The sequence below is a fragment of the Neodiprion virginianus genome, chromosome 4 (genome assembly GCF_021901495.1).
Source record: "Neodiprion virginianus isolate iyNeoVirg1 chromosome 4, iyNeoVirg1.1, whole genome shotgun sequence".
In the NCBI taxonomy this organism is placed as follows: Eukaryota; Metazoa; Arthropoda; class Insecta; order Hymenoptera; family Diprionidae; genus Neodiprion; species Neodiprion virginianus.
The window spans coordinates 5,960,970-5,981,484 of record NC_060880.1 but is presented as its reverse complement, the minus strand read 5'-3'; the positions used below and the strand labels follow the sequence as shown (position 1 = coordinate 5,981,484).

The 20,515-nt window shown below is 37.8% G+C and overlaps 1 protein-coding gene across 2 annotated transcripts in view; it reads left to right on the top strand.

Annotated features, from left to right (window-relative positions):
* The window catches only part of LOC124302807 (protein C-ets-1), a 146,886-nt gene that overhangs the window by 105,671 nt on the left and 20,700 nt on the right, over positions 1–20,515 (top strand). For both annotated transcript variants that reach the window (XM_046759360.1, XM_046759361.1), the window contains 2 exons: positions 9,573–9,689; positions 18,240–18,443. In XM_046759360.1, the coding sequence (XP_046615316.1) occupies positions 9,573–9,689; positions 18,240–18,443 (321 nt within the window). The remainder of the gene's footprint in view (positions 1–9,572; positions 9,690–18,239; positions 18,444–20,515) is intronic.

Below are 20,515 nucleotides of genomic sequence, written 5' to 3'. Positions count from 1 at the left end.
CTCTCATTTTTGACGCGCTCACTCGTTGAGTAAACTACGCTGTCTGATTATATTTTAATGTTTCGAATTTTTTTTTTGTCGCAACTTTACTTCTCGCACCTTTGCTCCATTGTAACTTGAATTTTCGGAATCTTTCATTACGTTACTTTGAGCCGTCGGCTTTCCGACCATTCGAAACTTTGTCGCTTCGTCAAAGTTTCATTTCTCTGCTTCAAGTACCGCCGCAAAATAATTCGAAATTAGGCGCTCTTGGAACTTTTCAAATTCAAAACTTCAACCCCGCCGCGCAAAATTTACTCTAACAGTGAGAATCACCATAAAAAACAACTACATTTATAGTAAAGAATATATACAGCTGACATTGGTATTTTTTTATTTTTTTGATACCAAAAACCTGTCCCTCTTATTTTTTTTTTTTTTTTTTTGCATATTTGAGTAAAATCCTCTCTTTTTCCTCCCTTCGTTTGCATGTAGTACGTAAAATTTACGGTTTGTTACGTCGTAATGCTTCTCTTTTCACGCTTCTGTAGGAATTCCAGTCGTTGGTTCTTTATGGTTTTTAGGTTACATATACAGCTGATGGATTCATTTCGCTATTACTATCGCTCAGATTTTTCTCCCAATCTTTCGTTCCCCGTTACGAGAAACCCGAGGGAATTTTTAGAGGGATCAAAAGTCCGTCTTATCGTTTGAAATTACTACGGTACGCGGGCGATAAACTTGAGGGAAAAACCGGAGTAGGCATAGAATTGTACTGGCGAAATATGTCCGCCCACATTTATTTCGGACAAAATATTACCAACCCAATTATGTTTAGCTACAAACAAGGAAAACAAGGAAAACTTATAGTCGAGGTCAAAAGTTCGAATGGTCTGACGATTGAAGGGTTAAGATGTCGAATTTTGGAAAAAAAAGAAAAAAAAAACAACGCGACAATCTGTTGCACAGATTTTGAAAATTTGGAAAATTTTAAATTTGAAATTTCGAATGCTCAGAAATCTAAAGTTTTGACTTTACTGTGTTTCGAATTTCTACAATTTCGAAATCGATGATAAAATGGATTTTTCGCATTTTCGAAAATCCGATATTACGAAAGCATTATTTTCCAATCCTTCGACATTTTTACCTCTCCCCCCCCAATAACTAAGATCTTACATATATTTTGCAGGTTCAGAATCGTATTAAATTGCGTTCGATTTGCAGTATCGTCTGAATATATAATTTACTCGATCATTGTAATACAACAAAATCGGGTGTACCCGGTATTTCCGAAAATCCTGCTAAATTGCAAATTGACGATTTTTTAAATCGAAAACAGAATCGCCAAAAACCGGAAAAGACAATGAAAAAGATGAAAAATCTGTACTTAAAAGGATAAATTATGTTTCTAGATAAAGAAATTATAATTTGTTCCAGTCGTGGATAAAAAACTTGACAAAAAAAAAAAAGTTGTATGCCATAACTATCCGATAATTTTTTTTTTGTTTTTCCGTTTTTACTCTCGTTCCGAACGTGTTCATCGAAACGAACATATCCGTAATATATTAAATTTCAATACGAACCGTTGTTAATAAAATTTCTTTGTTACGTAACAGAGATTCATTAGAATCATGGAACAAGTTTAGAACAAATATTCGTTAATTGAATTTCGTACAGAAGTACTAATTCATTAAATTGGAATCACGGATCTGTATAATTCGTTTCGAACTAGTTTGGAGAGAAAGAAAGAAAAAAAAATCCACGTCTCTCATGCTCCGGAAGATATGACGGAGAAGGAATATCCGACGAATCAATTGAAAGCGCAGAAGATTCGGTACGTTTAAAATCATACATATACTTTTGTATACGGGAGGGTGTTTAAGCGATTGGGAATTGGTATCCTGGAAGTGTTGGAAGCAACGAATCGAGGAGTGGCGAAGCTCTCCTTACCGCGAAGCTCCGAGTCAAGGTTAAGCCCGCCTTTAATTCCGGTACGAACCATCCTAAAATACCAAGGTAACCGACCAACCGGGCGCCGCCCTGACAAACTTATTCGAAATCAAGAAGCAACGGCTAAGCCAACTCCGCGTCTGCAATGCGCGTATACATCCACACGCAAACAAATATATACTATCCGACTCCTGCCTGCCGCGGAATCGAGTTAAAATTACATTCCCTGGCTGATCTCTCTCTCTTTCTCTTTCTCTCTCTCTCTGTCTTTTTGCCGCAAGCTCGTCGTTCGCGATACGAAGCACAGCGTTATGCTTGCGCCAAACGATTTTTTTTTCTTTTTTTTTTGTCAACTTTTGCAAACCGGTGACTGAATTAAAAAATATTTTCATTTGCGTGTGTGTGTGTGTGTGTGTGTGTGTCTGCGTGTATGTACACGCACAGTCACGCACGGCGAATACAATGTCGAGGAAAAAGTGCTTTCTGATGGAATTTTTGTGGAGCGAAAAAAAAAAAAAAAAATTGGCTCAAGTGCCATTTTTTGAAAAAAACCGCGGTTAGGCCGAAACAGTTTTTTTAATTCTCCTCCTCAATCGTTTCAGAGTTTGATCTGTTTCTTACAGTCGAATTTCACTCTAAAGATTTCTACGTCTCTGTAACAAGTGCTTCGTTTCATCGTTTCAATTTGTTCGTTCAGTTCTTTCCTAATTTTATAGAAAAAAAAATGAAAAAAAAAAAAAGAAATGGTACTTACCGCCTTTTTTTTTTGGCTTGGGTGACATTTTTTGAAAAACGGCACTCGCGGCCATTCTTAATCCACCACTTCAATTGTTTCAAAGTTCGTGTTCCGCTTCTAGCCAAATTTCACCCTGTCCAAAGCTTTCCACGCCTTCGTTTCATCGTTTTACTCGGTTCGTTCGGTCTGTTTGTTTCTAATTTTGTAAGGAAAGAAAATTAGAAAAAAAATATGGCACTTGCATCCTTTTTAGGCCTAGGTGCCATTTTAGTATTTTTTGTTTTTTTTTTTTTTTGTTCAAATTTCGAAAATGGCACTTACAGAGCCCGTTTCACATCTCCTCAACGATCCGAATTTCGATCCGAAGATTTTTCTTCGAAGCGACAAAGAGCAGCGATTTCTTTCGTTCCAACGCTCCAGAAGTTTTTCTAAATTTCAATGGACTAGATTAGCCCCCCCCCCCCCCCCCCCCCCCCCCCCCGACGCGTGTAACCACACGTGATAAGTACAGGCACGATGTTTCGAATCGGCGTCGCGACGACGGTTTGCAAGGCGTCTAGTCGTCAAGGTGCCGACGCTACGCCGCCGTAAGACGAGGGGTGCTTGATGATGGTGGTGGTGGTGGTGGTGGTGGTGGTGGGCAACAGTCGTGCAACAGGTGTACCTTGTGCCTTTCCATTCTATCTCCCTCCTCTCCACTTTGCGTTTCATTCGAACATGTGCGGTGTGTGTTGTTCGGTGCCTTACCCTATAAGGTTACCTGCTGCACTGTACGACTACCGCTGTCTCTCTACGTATTTCAGTATGTACTTATACTTACACGCATACGTTCCGTACGTGACTAATGTATTGTTATTTTTTTTTTTTTTTTTTTTTTTTTCCTCCGCACGTTACAAACCCTCGTTTTGCGCAACGATCGCTTTGTTTTCTTTATTTTATTTTTATTTTTTTCTGCCTTTTTTTTTTCTCATTTGTTTCTCAAGAAAAAACTTTTCCATAAATGGGAAAGGGGAAAATTAGCGCCGCTACCCAAGGGGAAATTGATAGCGAAAATTAGTAACGATATACGACAAGTGAAATTTAAAGAAATTTAATATTCACATATTTAATACAGTTTTCAAATATAGTTATAAAAAATTTTATGAATACCTTGCAATGTTTTATTAAATCTGTTTCTTTAGTTTGTACTCTCTCTCTCTCTCTCTCTCTCTCAATATGTATATATATATATATATATTTGCAAGTTATTTTTTGTTTGTTCTCAAAGTAAACAAAAACGATCGCATCCTTCATAGTTACAAAATTGATATTGCATTTCTTACACCGAATCACGTATCTTTCGGTTACGGTGTAAAGAAATAAAAATAGTGTAAAACATATAATGTACCCGAGTTGCGAAAATTTCCTCCTCGATAAATTGGAATTGTTTATTTATTTATTTATTTATTTTATTTTTTTTTATTTCTTTTTTCTATCCAAAAACACGATTCTACCCTATTAAATTTACAAACGTATCGAAGAAACGTTTCGCTTATCTGTCAAACGTTGCTACTTATCATATCCTATAATATTTTTGCGTTATTCGTAATAGCTGGCATTATGCATTATCGTGTATATCATACGAATATATGCGAAGAAGTTTTGGCCGAGGGTGATGAGAGCGGTGGGAGGGGTGACGGGGAGGGGAAGGGGAGGGTTTGGAAATACGAAGCCTGTCAGAGGGAAAAGAAGGTGGTCTACAGCTGCTGCAGCTTAACATGCTCGTTCGTTCTAGTCGTTGATCGGGGCGAGAAAAAGGCCGCAGCTCAGCGGCGGAATGTTCTGCAGTTGAAAAAACGCAACCAGGCACGTGCCGTAATATATGTTGCTTTTTCTTAAATTCCCCCCCTCTCCCTCTTAATCTTGTTCGGGAAAATGTGGGGAAAAATTTTTGTTGGAACATTTTTTTTTTTCTCTCTTCAATATACAAAGTATGTATCAGGTAGGTTCATTTTTTTTAACTTTTTTTTTTTTCTCTCAACCTGCCAATCGAAAAGTTTGCGACAAATAGTGAAGAAAAAAGAGAAACAACCGAAAAGATTGACGTAAAACCTGGAGGAGGTTAAAAAACATATTTAAGCGGTTGGGACCAATTATTGTAATATTTTATTTTCTTTGTTTTATAGTTTGTATTCTGTCAAATGATTCGGAATGCGATGTATCGTCGAAAGTAGGTAGGGGAGAGAAAAAAAAAAAAAAAAACTAACGACTAAGAAAAGCAAAATTATCAAATTTAGATGTGCATTTTTCATTTTTTACATACACACGTTTGAGTTGTGTTCAATTTGGGAATAATTATAGTTGGTTGTCGATGCGTCGACAAAAGAAACGAAAAATTATCTTATCGCAACCGATCTTTATATTTCTCGTGACCTTGCGGCTCACCCCTCGATCTTCGATCCCGAACAAGGGTTTCGGTTTGGTCAAGGATCACGATGGTCGTAATGACGGTTCTCATTTTTCTTACGATCGAGGAAAAAGAAGGTTTAGAAATCGTCAAGAAGCCTGGCTGCTTTTGATCGTTTAACGCCGACGAATAGCCGAATAACTCGCAGGATTGGGAATAAAAAGTGAAGCATTTTGTTTTTCAATATCTTCTTTTTTTTTTCCGTCATACATGAATTCCTGGTACGTTTAGTTTTTCGTTTCTTTCCCTTCTTCTTCTTCTTTTTCTTCTTCTTCGTTTTCTTATCCTCGTATATTCTACGAGCTTTCGGGGTCATCGCATAAGGGTAAAAATATCCATCCGTGCATTAATTAATACACGTGTGTTTACATGAGGTATTACACGCGAAACTGCACCATCGGTAATTTTTTTTTTTTTAATTTTTGAGCGTGCCGTAGAGTGTACAAAAAAAAAATTAAAAAAAAAATCATCTTTTAACGAGTTTCGGATTTTTTTGACCACGGGTTTGACTTTTACTGCTCACATAAAACACAAAAACCCTCAATTTTCGAATAAATATCCAAAATCGATTTGCTCTGAATCGTTTTCGCGAATTTACTTCTTTGAAGAACAAAAATTTTTCGACCAATATGAATTGGTTCAGGTGATGCAGTATAAAAAAAACAAGCATAAATTGAAACGTAAGAAAAAAACGTATGAAACATAAATTCGTACCTTTGAAATTCAATATTCAATTGGATTTTTTTCACTTTTCAATTACTCGTTTCTCTCAAACCAATAATTTCCTCACTTTCATTTTCGTCTAAAAATCTTCGTTTTTCACCACAGAAAAATCGGACTATTCATTCGAAAATTCGGTTTCCGTGTTTCTGATAGTAATGAAAATCAAACCCGTGGTCTAAATAAATCTAAAACTCCGTCGAACATGACTTTTTTTTCTTTGTAAACTGTACACCGTAATTAAAAATTAATAAAATCGCCGACGACGAAGGTTAGACGTGTAGATCGTAAGTTTGCGGTAGAATGCCTCATATATATATATATATGTCGCAGGGCAAAGCGATCTCAACTTCAGGCACGCAAATGGTCTAATTACGAATATTTATGCAAATATATGTGAAGCGCGCGATCGGTGAAACGGCGATCAGAGGTCGTCGCGGGGTCAATAATTTACATCTGCATCTGCATTTCGATTGATTATTATCCGTTTCGTTCTGTTTAAAAGAAAAAAAAAAGAAAAAAAAAAAAAATTCCTCTTTTTTTTCCCTCAGATCGTTTTTCCACGACTTTTACCCGAGTTGTTTTTTCTCTCTCTTTTTCCTTGATTCATGCGTGTATACGTATATATATCTGCATAAATTACATTTAATCGAAATGCCGCTGCACGATTTCATACGCGGTTTGCGGTGTCGCAGAAGTTTTTCATTTATTCATTCGATCGTTGATTCGAAGTGTTTGTTCGGAGAAAGAAAAAAAAGAAACTATAGTTCAATTAATTCTTTCCGATGAGACTTTGTGAGAAAAACCGTTTGACGCGCTTTCAACACTGTTCAAATCATTCTTAGAAGTCGGATTGTGAATAATGAAACTTTGTTACACCTACTCTCAATCATTTCGAATTACACGTCGAAAGAAAAGAAAAGAAAAGAAGCGAGAGAAGAGAGAGAAAAAAAAAAACAACAATAATTCGAAGTTTATCGTACTGAATATAATATCTGTAATAGATGAAATCTTCAAGTATCGTTTATGCGTTATCTTGTCTTAGTTTTTTTTATTCATTTATTTATTTATTTATTTATTTATTTATTTTCTCTGCCGATCGTCGATTACCGAAAAACAATTAATCACGCACAGCAGGCTTTAAGCGCTAAATCGATCAATTGTTTAATTCTCATTCCGTTATACGCGTCCTTAGGCTCGTGCGATGCCGTTGTTGTATAATAACAATAAGAAACTTAAACTCACCTGCGACGCATCGAACCCTACGCACATTTAATCCACGTATGTACGACGCGTCGTTATAACACGAATATAAACTTCGGGTAGCTGACCTACGCGTGACAAAATTTAGATTCCTTGACGGTAGTTGCTTATACGTATAATGTTTATTCCTCTATACGTACGATTTATACATACATCGAGGCACGTGAAACGATAGATCCGATAGCATTGTATATTAAATAACATACCAGAGAAACAAGGGAATCGAGTCGTTGACGTTCGTTTAAGGAAAAAAAGGAAAACTACGAACGAAACTTAAATTGAAATTGAAAAAAAAATAATATATATATATATATATATATATATATCCTTCTTCTTTCAAACTACACTTCAGATACGCTGGGTCGAAGAGTTGTGTTAAAAAAAAAAAAAAAATTGCGACCGCGTTTTTCGTTTTATATTTCATAAAAAAAAAAAATAATAATTGCAAAACCGATCCGAGACATCGACGTAGAATCTTGATCAAGATGTCACGGAACGCCCCGTATATACGCGAGTGGCCTGTCATTGCTCAGGCCAATATAGCTTAAATTTAGTCACACCGGTAAGAGTCTCATACGACTCGTGTGTGCGTGCATTAACGCACGCATGGACGAAGCTCGCGGTCGCGAAACACCTGCGATTAACAGCTTCGTATTATACTTATTAAAACGCAACCGCGAGCATATGTTATAATCTGCCAAGAGATATCATATAATATACGTATAATTATCATAACGCGGATGAATTTAACCATCGAGTTTAATTATGCAAGCGTATACAACAACAATAATAATAATAATAATAATAATAATAATAATAGTAATAATAGTAATAACAGTAACAGGAATAGTAATAATAATTGCGAAATACGAAGAGAAAAATGGTAATACGGGTGAAATTGAAAGTTGAAATATATATTATACAGATATAAAAAAAAAATATGGTTGGGGAATATTTCGATCTCATTTTTTTCTTTATATATTACAATTGTACTTATTATATTTATCTAATCTTCGTCTATTGTCGAATTTTCGCGGATCTTGCATCTTTGACGTGCGTGTGTTATCTTTGTACACTGCGAAAAATTTCATTTGTTGTAGTAACTAGAAAAATTGAGTAAAACATTTATCGTTGAAAAAACTGTTTGAATATCGGTGGAATTGCGAAAAACGAGGTACGCCTAATCATTTTGCGCTATCGTCGATCCTTTTTTGGTAAATGCAACGCAAAATCAGTTTGTGAGGATTACTCTACTTTTTTAGTTAAACAAGGCTTTAACGTCAATTTATCGTTGCACGAGCGTTAAATTTTCGCAACAGTCGCAAGAAAATATAGCAACGGCGATCGTAATGATAAAGAATAGCAACGGATACAAGACTTTCCGGTAACGGCTAGAAAACTAATTTTCATTTTCTACCCGGAACTATATTTTTCGATAGTGGTAAAAAGTGAAAACAGTCAAGGACCGAGCGGTAACCGTAACTAGAAAATTTCTTTGAGCGTATGAAAGTTGGTCCCGCGATGTATTTTTCGCCGTATATAATATAACAAGCACCTGCCGCACCGGACAGTTGCGACCCTCCGGTGGTGCAGGGACGATTGTATCTAGGATACGATCCCCTCGTCCTGACCCTCGACACCTGACGCACCGATCTACCCCCACCCCTACCTCCGACACCAACCAAGAACTGTGTGAAGTGCCCCGAACTCGCCTTCTCACAACGGACGGACATCGCCCTGCCTTTTATTAATTAACGTGTTTTATGTGTCGCTTATGGTTTGACGAAAATTGCACACTTGTCGTAGATGAACGTTTTTCTTTTTTCTTTTTTTTTCTCTCTCTTTCTTTCTCGTGTCCAGCATTTAAAACATCCGACGAGAATCATTTTCAAATTGCTTATATTTTGAAAAATTCTCTCTCTCTCTCTCTCTCTCTCTCTCAACGAATGAAATTGACACGTTTTTATTTTACTAGAGAAGAAATTTGGACACGTGTTGTTAGGTACTGATTATAAACCGAGTCTGTGTGTGTATGTGTGTGTACGTATGTTAGAACGATGAAAAGATAGAACGAGAAAAAAAAGACACTTTGACAATCGGCCAATTTTAATAGCCGAATTGCCACGATTGCATGTGTAAAATAACAATGCAGAATATAATAACTTGGTTAAGTTTACTCGGATCGATGAAAAAATCTACAAGTTCTATTGATCTGTTAATTGAACTGTTGAAACTATTGTTATTATTATTCTTTTTCTTCATCCGGTTGAAAGAACTTTAATCCATAGATCCATGTGTTCACATTCGTAAAGATAAATTTATTCCACTTCACGAACGAACAAAAAGCTGCAGTTTATCACGAATTGAAGGGATTCATCGGTTGGATTGGTAAGAATTTGAGATTGAATTGACGAAAAATGACTCTCATCGAAATTTGGGATCACAGCGATAACGGGTTTTTGTTTCTCTTCGTTGCAGACATTCCGGCGCAGGTCCCACCGCTGACGCCTGGTACCAACAAGAAGATGACCGAGGCCTTAAAGGCTTCTTTTGCCTCGTGGGAAAAAGAACAGATCCGTCTCAACATAACTAAAGGTAATCATCGATTTCCATCGTCCTATCTTAAATTTCAAAATTGACTTTCTACTTTTTTCATCTGAATTTTTGTTTTCAACAAACGACTTTTCCGTAGTAATCTGTTTTTTTATCTATCAGTATTTTTCACATACTCGTGACGCAGTTTTAATTGTTCGTCGTAAGGGGCGTTCTCCACCAACTCATCGTCAGCCGCTTCTTTGTGTTCTTTTTTTTTTTTTTGTAATTTTTTTTGTATTATCTTCTCGGATCTGTTCCAGAATTGGTTATATCATTTATACAGTGGTACTACTCGAACGTACTCAATGTTAATATTTTACATCTTCTAATTTACCCGTTTCGGATTTTTTTTTTTTTTTTTCTTTGAACTCGTATATCATGGAAGATTGGTGTTGAGGAAAAAAAAGTCATATTTTTCCGTGAACTTTTTAATGCGATATATGTTATATTGGCATGGCGTCAAAAGTGTAACATATATATTTCATAAAATAGTTAATCGAAAAACACGACTTATTTGTCTTTAAATATCTTTTGTCCGACTGCAATTTTCCATGATGTACGGATTGAGGGAAAAAAAAAAAAAAATGTCGCTGAGTTGGTGGAGAACGCCTCATAAACGGTTTACATTTTTTCCCATACAAGTGTGTAATCTTGTATCATTTGCACGTTGAAACGAAATGTCTGCAAGAGAAAAAAAAACAAAGAAATACAAAAGACGTGTGTAATAACCTTTCGATATAAAAAAAAAAAAAAAAAAAAATCGATTTCGCTAACCGAAACGTAGAAATAAACGAAGCAGATAAAAAATAAAATTGTTTCGATTTTCGACACTAATTGCAAAGCGAAAAGCCATTAACATTTGTAATCGAAATACGGCCGAACTCCAGATGCTAAAGTAAATTAAATTTGCACATGCTTACATGTGTTTGTACATAATATATATTACACCGTATATCGTGCATGTGAGTAATATAGCTACATATATATGTGATGAAATTGCTCGCAGCCTTCGAAAGTTGGATAAAGCCTAAAATCGACGAAGCGAAACTCGAATTTCACAATTCTAGCTCAACAGGCATAATCGCGTGCCTCCTTCTCCGTCTTTTTTTTTCCTTCTCTCTCTTTCTCTCTCTATCTCGCTCTCCCTCTCTTATACTGCACTATAACCATACGATCATCATCATCGTCCGGAATAACCTCACCTCGTCGTATTGCAGTGATTGCGAATTTGTTTCGTTCGAGGTCTGCAGCCGAGCGGAATCGAGTTAAAACTTCAATTGCGTGCAATTATTCGCGCATTTCGTTTTTACACATTACATCGTTACCTAATCACTGTTTATCATAATTTAAACTCACCACAGACGCTTTCGATATCGAGTATTAACGATTCTCATTGCCAATTATCTTCACGCCGAAACGTCAAAGCGACAATTTTTTGTCGACGGTGAAATATATTATTTTTTTTCTTTCTTTCTCTTCAACGTTGAATCGTTGCGATCACCGTTTCATCAGGCCGAAAATCATTTTATCGACAAAATTTAAGAAAGCCTCGATTCGCAATGAAAATATTCGTAACTTTGACCGTAACTTACGAGACTGGATCAAAAAAAAAAAAAAAAAAATCAATCAAGAAAATTGCCATTCGTTTGGAAAACTTGCCCTTGTATCAATTTTCCCCAAAAAAATGTCCGATTCCAACGAAAACAAAAAAAAAAGAAACAAATGATTTCGTAACTTCTTGTCCTTTCAAAAATTTTTGTCTCCTCCCGTCGAAAACGCGTATCAATATTTAACGAGATGATAAAAGTTTGACTACTCATTTAAAACGGGTCATCCTAATAAATTTTTAATTTTAATGTTTTTTTTTTTTTCTCCTGCACATACACGCAACACGCTTCATCGAACCTCGTTGCGTTACATGTTGGTAATAATAGTTTCGCAACATTCGTAATATTTGCGTATGCAACATATCGTACCCGTGTAACAAACATCGCGCGTTCGTAAGGACGATGAGGTCAGAGACCAAGTAGCCGAGCGAAGTTGAAGCTGTTGGCTAGTTATCCAGGGTTTAAGGACGGCGGTACCCGGAGGGCGGGAGAGTTGGTGTAGTAGGTACAGCGAGGGCATGTAGACCGGAAGTAACGTCACACCCGCGTGGCTCTGAATGCGCATACCGGATGTGTGGCATCGGCTCTCCATCAGAACCATCAACATCGCATTCACAATTCGTCTATCCGTCCATCCATCCCCCTCTCTTCTCTCGCCCCCCTTTTGTCTTCTACCTCCACGTACCTTCGCAGCCGAGATCGCGTCTCTGTAATTGTCAATCATTACAATCATTCTCTCTGTCTCTCTCTCTCTCTCTCTCTCTCTCTCTCTCTCTCTCTCTCTCTCTCTCCCCCTCTCGTCCTCATTTTCACCTCTCATTTCGTGCAATTTCGGTGCAATGTACCTTGTAAAGCAGTGTGCACGTCAGACTCTCTCTCTCTTTTTTTTCTACCTCTTCGATTGTTCTCGACATCCTCGGTCATTTGCGAAAAAAAGTATATCATGGTTTGTGTAATAAACTGTCGCGAACGATGATTATTTTTTTTTTTTTTTTTATTCACAACAAGCGAACGAAAAGTGGCAGTTTTGCGGGACGCGAGTGGTCAACTTTTTCTCCCTAGGGACGAAAAGAGATCTCGTCCCAAGGGACGAGAGCGGAGCAAGTCCCGCTAAACTGCTACGCAAAGTTCCATTTTTCATGCACGTGTGATGATGAAAGAAGAAAAAAAAAAAAAAAAAGGAAAAAGAGAACAAATATTCAATCCGCGGTTTTCTTTTTTCAATCATTCGCAAATGGCAGCAGTTATCGTTGATGAATATTTCTCGCTAATAACTTGTATTTACAATAATGTAAACTGTATAATACGAGTCTCGTTTATGTACTTGAATATTTTTTACGGTTTGATGGATTTACTGTAATAAACTTATTTTCATCAATTATCAAATAAATGGAGAAAGAAAAAATCAATTCATGTATTATTAAATGAATAAAATGCACAATTGCTATGACTTGAACACATTTTTTTTGGATTTGAGCTCATCGTCGGCTATTTTCTAAATAAAAACAATTATTTCGTTCGTTATTCCAGACGATATATATAATTGTAAATCAGATGATTCAGAAATATCAATTTTTCTAACAGACATTGTTCATTCTTTGTTTTTCTAGTTACGAAATTTATAATAACGAGGAGATCGACAGTCGAAATTACATTTTCCCCGACATCGATCGCTTCGTTTTCTTTTTGTTACTTTAAAAAATTTTACACACGCACACACGTGCGTTCGCGTGTTTTTTTGCCAAAATTCGCATACTCGAAATCGAATCGCATTATATAGCGCGTATAAATTTCGTGGATCTTGAATTCGTTCAAGATGAAATTTAATTGCGAGTTTTCCAATATCTTGTGGATATGTAATATTCTTCGCTACAGTAAAGCATGCATGTATCTACGTACGTGTATACACATACATATATATATGTGTATATATATATATATATATATATATATATATTGTACCGGCATACGGCCTCCCGGTGATGTGTTGATAAATGCGAACCGTGATCCGTATGATCGTTGATTTACTTATAGCGTTATATACGTATGCAAAAGCCCCCGCATGTTAGGCATAAAGTTTCATCAACGAGGCAATAATTTACACGTCAATGCTATACAGAAGGAAGAGATTTGTTGAAGTATATATATATACTGATATTTATTTGACCTTGGACCAAAATGGCGATCAAATATGGCGAAACGAGCGTTTAGATATGTTTCCCTCCCCCCCCTTTTTTGTTATACCCCGCAATTCGAAATATCGTCGGTTGTTTGTAAAAAAAAGAAAATAAAAGAAAAAAAATAGCATCGACGAATAAATGGATGAAATTGTACAAATTTTTAATTCGCGTTGTTTCGTATAACTATAAGACGCCGTTTCTCTGATTAAACTCAAAAATATTAAGTACGTAGTAAATTTTTCATTGTTTACATTTTTTTTTTTTTTTACGGTAAATACGAAACATCCTTTATCCAAAACACTTCGATATCGACTGAAAAGATTTGCAATTTTTGTTTACCGATTTTCGATAGATGTGAAATATCGTCAGTTTGCGAATTTCTATTCTTCTTTGAATTATCGATCCTCGGTTATGACCATTTTGCGATATCGTTAAGAATGCGGCGAACAATTTGTCGAATACTTGAAATACTCAAACGGGAAGGTTTCCACACCGGTGAACCGTTTGGCTTATCTCTATGGCAGCGGCGTTGGCGAGGAAAATGTCGGTTGTTTGCGATACAGGTAAAGTTCTGACAGGTGACTTGCTTCTAAATCAACACAGGCCGCGCTTTCTAGGCGGTTTCTTTCTCAATTCACAAGCCAAATAACTAAAAGAAAATACGAACGAATAATGTAAACGGGGATCTCCTTCTTTTACTATATACTCTACATCCACACCCATACAAACGCAACTTGTTTCTTCTCATTTTTCGCCTCTTTCTACCCCCATCACCCACGTCTCCCATTTTTTCTCAATCTTTGTCTAACTTTATCTAACATTTTCTCGCGTGGACGTCGACGACTCTTGTGTCTTTGTACATAATATTACACGTATGTAACTTACGACGCGTATACGATCATACACGGGGTCGATTCTTATCGCCCACTTCGACTCTCCTAATAACCTTTATTACCTTCGTGCTGTCGCAAACATCGTACCTTATATACGTGGGTATTTGTAGGTGTACATATATGTGGATATATATATATATATATCAGCTAGTTGGAAAAATTCCTGTGAAATCCCGCCGTGGAATACAGGGAGAAACGTATAAATAGGCGCAGGATATATAAAGAACTCTGTTCGATCGATAGGAGGAGAAAACTTCTCTTAATACTTGAGGGGATACCTGGAATAGGGTGACAAAGATTCCTTTTTGTTTCTTCTTTTTTTCATATATATATATATGTAACATAAATTTTTATATTTTTATATCTCTTCGACATAGCGAAAACGAGAAATTCCTTTCACATGAATATTTCAAACAAGCTGTGGCAGAATTTAAATTCAAATGTGAAATAAAATTCTATGCACGGTACAATATCATTCGAAAATTGTCCAAAAAGTGTTTCGAAAATAATCAGAAATGTTGGGAGAGAAAAATAAAAAATAAATAATATAAAAGGCGTTGCAGAAAACGTTCCGAGATTCCTCAAATGTTGAATTTTAGTTTCTGCTTAGAATGTCAGTGGTGAAAATTTTTAATGAGAAACGTTTCAAAAATCTTTTCCATCTTGAGAATAGAAAAGTGAAAAAGAAGATGATAAATACATATATCTATCATCGAAAGGTCAGAAATAAAGAAATGACACGGGTTCGACGAATTTATTATTGCGATTTCGTGGAATTCGTGAAATTTCTTTACTTCTGCGTCAAATGAAAATTCATTAATTGTGTATGTATAATGGATCTGTTGAGCCCTTTTTTTCCACCACCGATATTTTGAGATACATACGTGAACGCCGAAATCTACCAGGTCACCGGACTTTAATGAGGGTGAAGTTAGTAACGTTAACGTGACGAATATCAAGAAGAAAAGAACCATTATTACCCCATTTTGGTAATTACTTTCAACAAAGAGTTGGATTTTCAAAAAATATGAGTATATTTTATTTGTCATGGGTGATAACTAAATTTCGGACATTTCTAAAAGTGCGATGTAACAATTTTTAGTTTCGGTTACAAAATGGTTAGGCGTACCTCGTTTTTCCTAATTCCAACAATATTCAAAGAGTATTTTTTAACGATACCTGTTTTACTCAATATTTCTAGTTACCAACGTTTACTAACCTCATCATCATCCCCCTTAACCACGTATCGATACTCTGGATGTAGGTTACAATCGACTAGCCGTGTGCATACCTCTGATACGTACATATGTAGGTATATATATATGTATTCACATACGCGATACGTGCGTCGTATACCGCATGTGATTCGAAAACGTTACAGGGCTCCGCATTGTGTATTGTATCCATTATAGCTGTTGAGCATCATCATCGCGAGGCTTTTGGGTCGTGTGGCTCGCGCCAATGGTGAAGTTGTTGGAGAGATGTTGTGTAGAGAAGTTGTGCATGTATAGAGACGAATGGATAGATAGACAGTCCGGACTAAGCTAGATGGTGTGAAGTGTGAAAAAGAGAGAAAGAAAATAAATGAAAGAAAGAAAGAAATAAAGAGAGACAAACACGTCTGTAAATCGTGTGTGCACGACGCACTGATTGTGCAGTGTCGTTAAAAGGTTGTAATACCCAAAGCTCATTCGTAAAGAGAGAGCCGTTCACGGCTTATAACCAGAAGAATAAGAAGAATAAGAAGATGAGGAAATAGAAAAAAGAAGGAATAAAGAGGGGCAGAGCACCTCTTAACAATGCTGACAAGGAATAAGTAAGGCAAACATCGACACAATCCTCAAACATCGGTGTCGGCCCCTTTGAACCTAAAGCGTGCGGTGTGACGTTTATACGTCTCCCTCCCCCCTCCCACCCCCTCCCAACCCCCCCAGCCCCCAGAGACAGACGCCCTTCTGCCCCCCCGCGAGACGCGCGCGCCGTCAGTTTGAGCTTCGCACACCGTTTTCTACGTTCTTCTTTCTTGCAGCAGTTCACTCTTATGTCTTTTTTTCTCTCCCCCTCCCCCCCCCCCTCTATTTCCTTTTTATCAACATCCTCCTATATAAACTGAACTTCGAAGTGTGTGTGTGTGTGTGTGTGTACAGCTTTACATGTATATGCATATGTACATGTATAAATATATACACGTATAACGGTTGGGCAAACTCCATTCATTCAACTTTCTGGATCTTGGAATACTCGCAGCGGTTTTTCCATCGGTCACCGATGGTTAAATATCGTTTGACAAGATAGTCATTTCTAGATACTTCCCACGAATGTCACTCGCACGTTTTCTTTATTGCATTATTTATTTATTTCATTATTCGTCTGCCGACGTGTCGCGTATAACGTATAAGGTAACGAGGCTGACGACGTCAGTTGACGTTCGTGCAATCGTTCACGTTTCCGGGTAATTGATATTTAGCAATGTTACGAATGGGATTGGCTGGAATTCAGTTAAACGTGATAAAACCAAACACTCCAAGTTTACTGAATATTGTTATCCCCCCGACCCTTGTTTGGCAGCGTTTCGTTACATTAACTTTGCTAACTTCAACCTCATCGTACTTGACTACTCTGCACTACGTCTTACGATTGACGCTTAGTAGAGAGTCCTGGAAAAGTGTAATACCTACTAATCTGTTTACAGGGACAGATACGCGACCGTACGTTGTTATATCTTGTGTCGATGTAATACCTATATATCTGTAGTGATGAGATTTGAAAAAAGGAAAAAAAGAAAGAAAGAAAGAAAGAAAGAAAGAAAGAGAAAAAATAGTCACGAGTACGGAGTGCAATAAAATGAAGCGAAACGATCGAGCGAATTGATATTCTCTCTGTATTTTACTCGATTGTTCATTGGTATAGTCAGACGGGTACTCATCCATAGTCATTGGCACTATACTTATCGGAGTACATAAATATACTGAACTCGGAATTAATATGGACGTGGACGAACTATCATATGCGGTTTTGCAGACACGTTTCGTGGAATGATATGCTCGGATTTATTCCCTGTATTCATATCCTTGGATTCTTATTCCGCTTTGACGTCTCTTTTTTATCACAACTTCTTATTCATTCGTTTTACTGTATTGTTTTTCTTGTCGGTTGATGATAATTACGATTGTGACTAACGGGCGATGATAACTTGTAACAATATATAACGGGACTTTCCTTGCATCTATTTTTAATTCCGTATCGTTATTGCGTGCATGTATGCATGCTGTTGTAGCAATGTTCCAATGAACCTTTAACTTTTATTCTATTCTAGAACGGGAGTCAGTCGTTTTTTCAACTCTTAATCAATTTCTCCCACCACGGTTTTTCATTACGGACAGGACTGTGTACCCTATGGCGTAAAGGGACATGGGCACCACTAGTGTGTGCATATAATAACTCGCTTTGCGTTGCTGGTACGAAACAATGAAGTAAGAGACACGAAAGGAGTGCAAATATGGGCGCGAGCAACGCCAATGGGACATTCCAATGTTTCGCGGTATTGTTTCTACCAAAATGGTTAGATAAATATTTATCGAAATGTGTGTTCACTGCAGAGGTTTGACGTAACTAACCAACGCTGCTCGGTCGTAAAACTCGGTATTACATTATATTATATCGTACACGCGTTGAAAATAATATGTCTATATACGTAACGTATACACGTACGTCAGTTTCTTGTTAATCATTGAACGTTTGTTGCCCTCGTTGCGATATCGAAACCATTTCCGGGAATAATGCCATCTCTAGGTACAGAAAACGATGAATGAAATATGCTTTTACAATTGGTTGATGTCTTTCACATTTCTCTCTTATTCCCTGTTTCAGATCCCAGGCAATGGTCAGAAACGGCAGTAGCTCACTGGCTCCAGTGGGCAATCAGGGAATTCTCACTGGAGGGTGTAGCGATGCAGCCGTGGCAGCACATGACCGGAAAACTGATATGCGCGATGGGCAAGGAGTCGTTTTTGGCAAGGGCGCCAGCGTTCATGGGCGACATACTGTGGGAGCACCTCGAGATACTTCAGAGAGGTGAGTGTTGTGGGCGGAGTCGAAAACTTGCGTGCGAATTTTTTATTTTTTTTTTTACTCCAAACCATGGAACGAAAGGTATACGAAAAAACTAGGAAGACCCATCCCATTATCAAAATAAAAAAAGAAAGAAAAAAAAAGGAAAGTAAACCTGCGAACGCGTTTTTCAAACATGGGAGATAAAAGCTCAACAAAAGCACAATGCAACGTGATTCTGGCGGTGTGCTACGCCGGGCTGCAGAATGAACAACTATCGCATAATGCCACACCATTCGGTAACGTGTACTTAGGGCTGCAGCGAAGAGGAAGAAGAAGAAGAAGAAGATGATGTTGATGATGATAATGATGATGAATTGGAGAAAAATAGGGGAAAAGTGAATCGGAGATCAGACCCTGCGAGCAATCCACCAGACTTTTCATTCGGGGTATGCGGAGGGTGAAGGGCCAACACGCCCTCGAAAATCCCCCCACCCCCGAACCCCCTTTCCCGCTTTGATGTCCCATAGAAACTCGAACACCGGATATTCGGAAGAGTCTCTTCTCTTCGTGGGTCCAACGATACCTGACGCATAGGGGTCGGGGCCTTACAGATCCGCGTTAACAACCACTGCAGTGTGCAAATCCACTGCCTGCCACTGCTGCACGCGCAATAGACTCGGAATAATATAACGTCTATATAGCTCACAGATGCGGCCGTATAACGACCGGACGAATGTACTCGAATTACAAGGAATCCACTTTGGAAAACGAAAATCAGGTGCAGCGTCGATTCATCCATCTTTCCAGGTATCCTACCTGTTAACGTTCCTCCTCTTCGCCTTGAATCCGTGTTGTGTTGCTTCGGCCAGTCCACGTGCCCCCCATCCCCCAAAAGCAATGCTATTCTAGAGTGAAACTTAGCCTTTTAGTTCACGTCCCTTATAATTGTCATCACCGTTCGATTTCTATACGCGGCATTTCAATGGGGCCCGAGCTCCTTGACCAGGAGTCCGCATGGATTCTTTCCCGATTTCCGGTATATGGATATCTCGTAATCACAATGCTGCAAAGCGGGTCACTATGTTCATGTCATCGTCAAATTTTCAGCCAATATTCTCGAGGTGGTCTTCATTGTCTTTCTATTTTAGAAATTTGAAAAAAAAAAAAAAAAAAATGGAACGTCGGTACTACGTCTTCAAAATTCGCTAGTGTAGGAGATATTCGGTGCGTTTAACGAGTGTGTGAAAAGACGGAGAGTAGGGGAGAAGCTGTCTGATGAAGCGGCGCCGTCCTATGTGTATATGTAGACAGGAAGCAGAGGTTCACCCATGATTTAACTTCACCTCCATAAGCAAAGTTCCATGGTTCCTTGTAATCGAGCGTGTCGCACCTGACACTCGATAGTTCGTCATTGTAACGAGAGAGAGAAAGAGAGAGAAAGAGAGAGAGAGTAGAGTGTGAATGGGTACAATATTATTTCCCAAACTTTCGAGGGGAATTTTCGGGGCGTTGAAAACGGCTTACCGGCATCGAACGAACGATTTCGAGTAACTGTTCATTTTATTCTCCTATGTATCAGTGAACATGCAACGAACATCCACGCAGGCACGCTTTTTTTTAAGCCTTGGTACGCGAAACTCTCGCACGGGAACAAAGAGAACGACAACGGCAAAAACAAAGTGGAACAAAAAAGAATATGAGAAAATGAGAAATTGAAAAAAATTTAATGAACTAAAATAGCGATGAAAAAGAAATTCGAAACAATGCAACGGCAAAAACATCAACTGTTCATCCGTTGCTCGGCGACACGCGTTACACATCACTGGCCGTATACCCGACCGATTAAAAGTCTTTCAAACATAATCATTTCGACTTCATTGTTGCCACAAATTCATTACGGTTAATGGAAATTAACGAATTAGCCGTATTTAGAAAAATTTCAGGCTACTCTACAGAAAAAATTGTGTCCGAAGTACCTATTCTTGAGCATAACCAAAGGGGTTTGATACGATCGTGGCAAATTCTCTGTTATGTCAAATCCTGCAAAACCAGAGTACGTCTGTTTAATAAGAGACATTTGACATTCCATCATT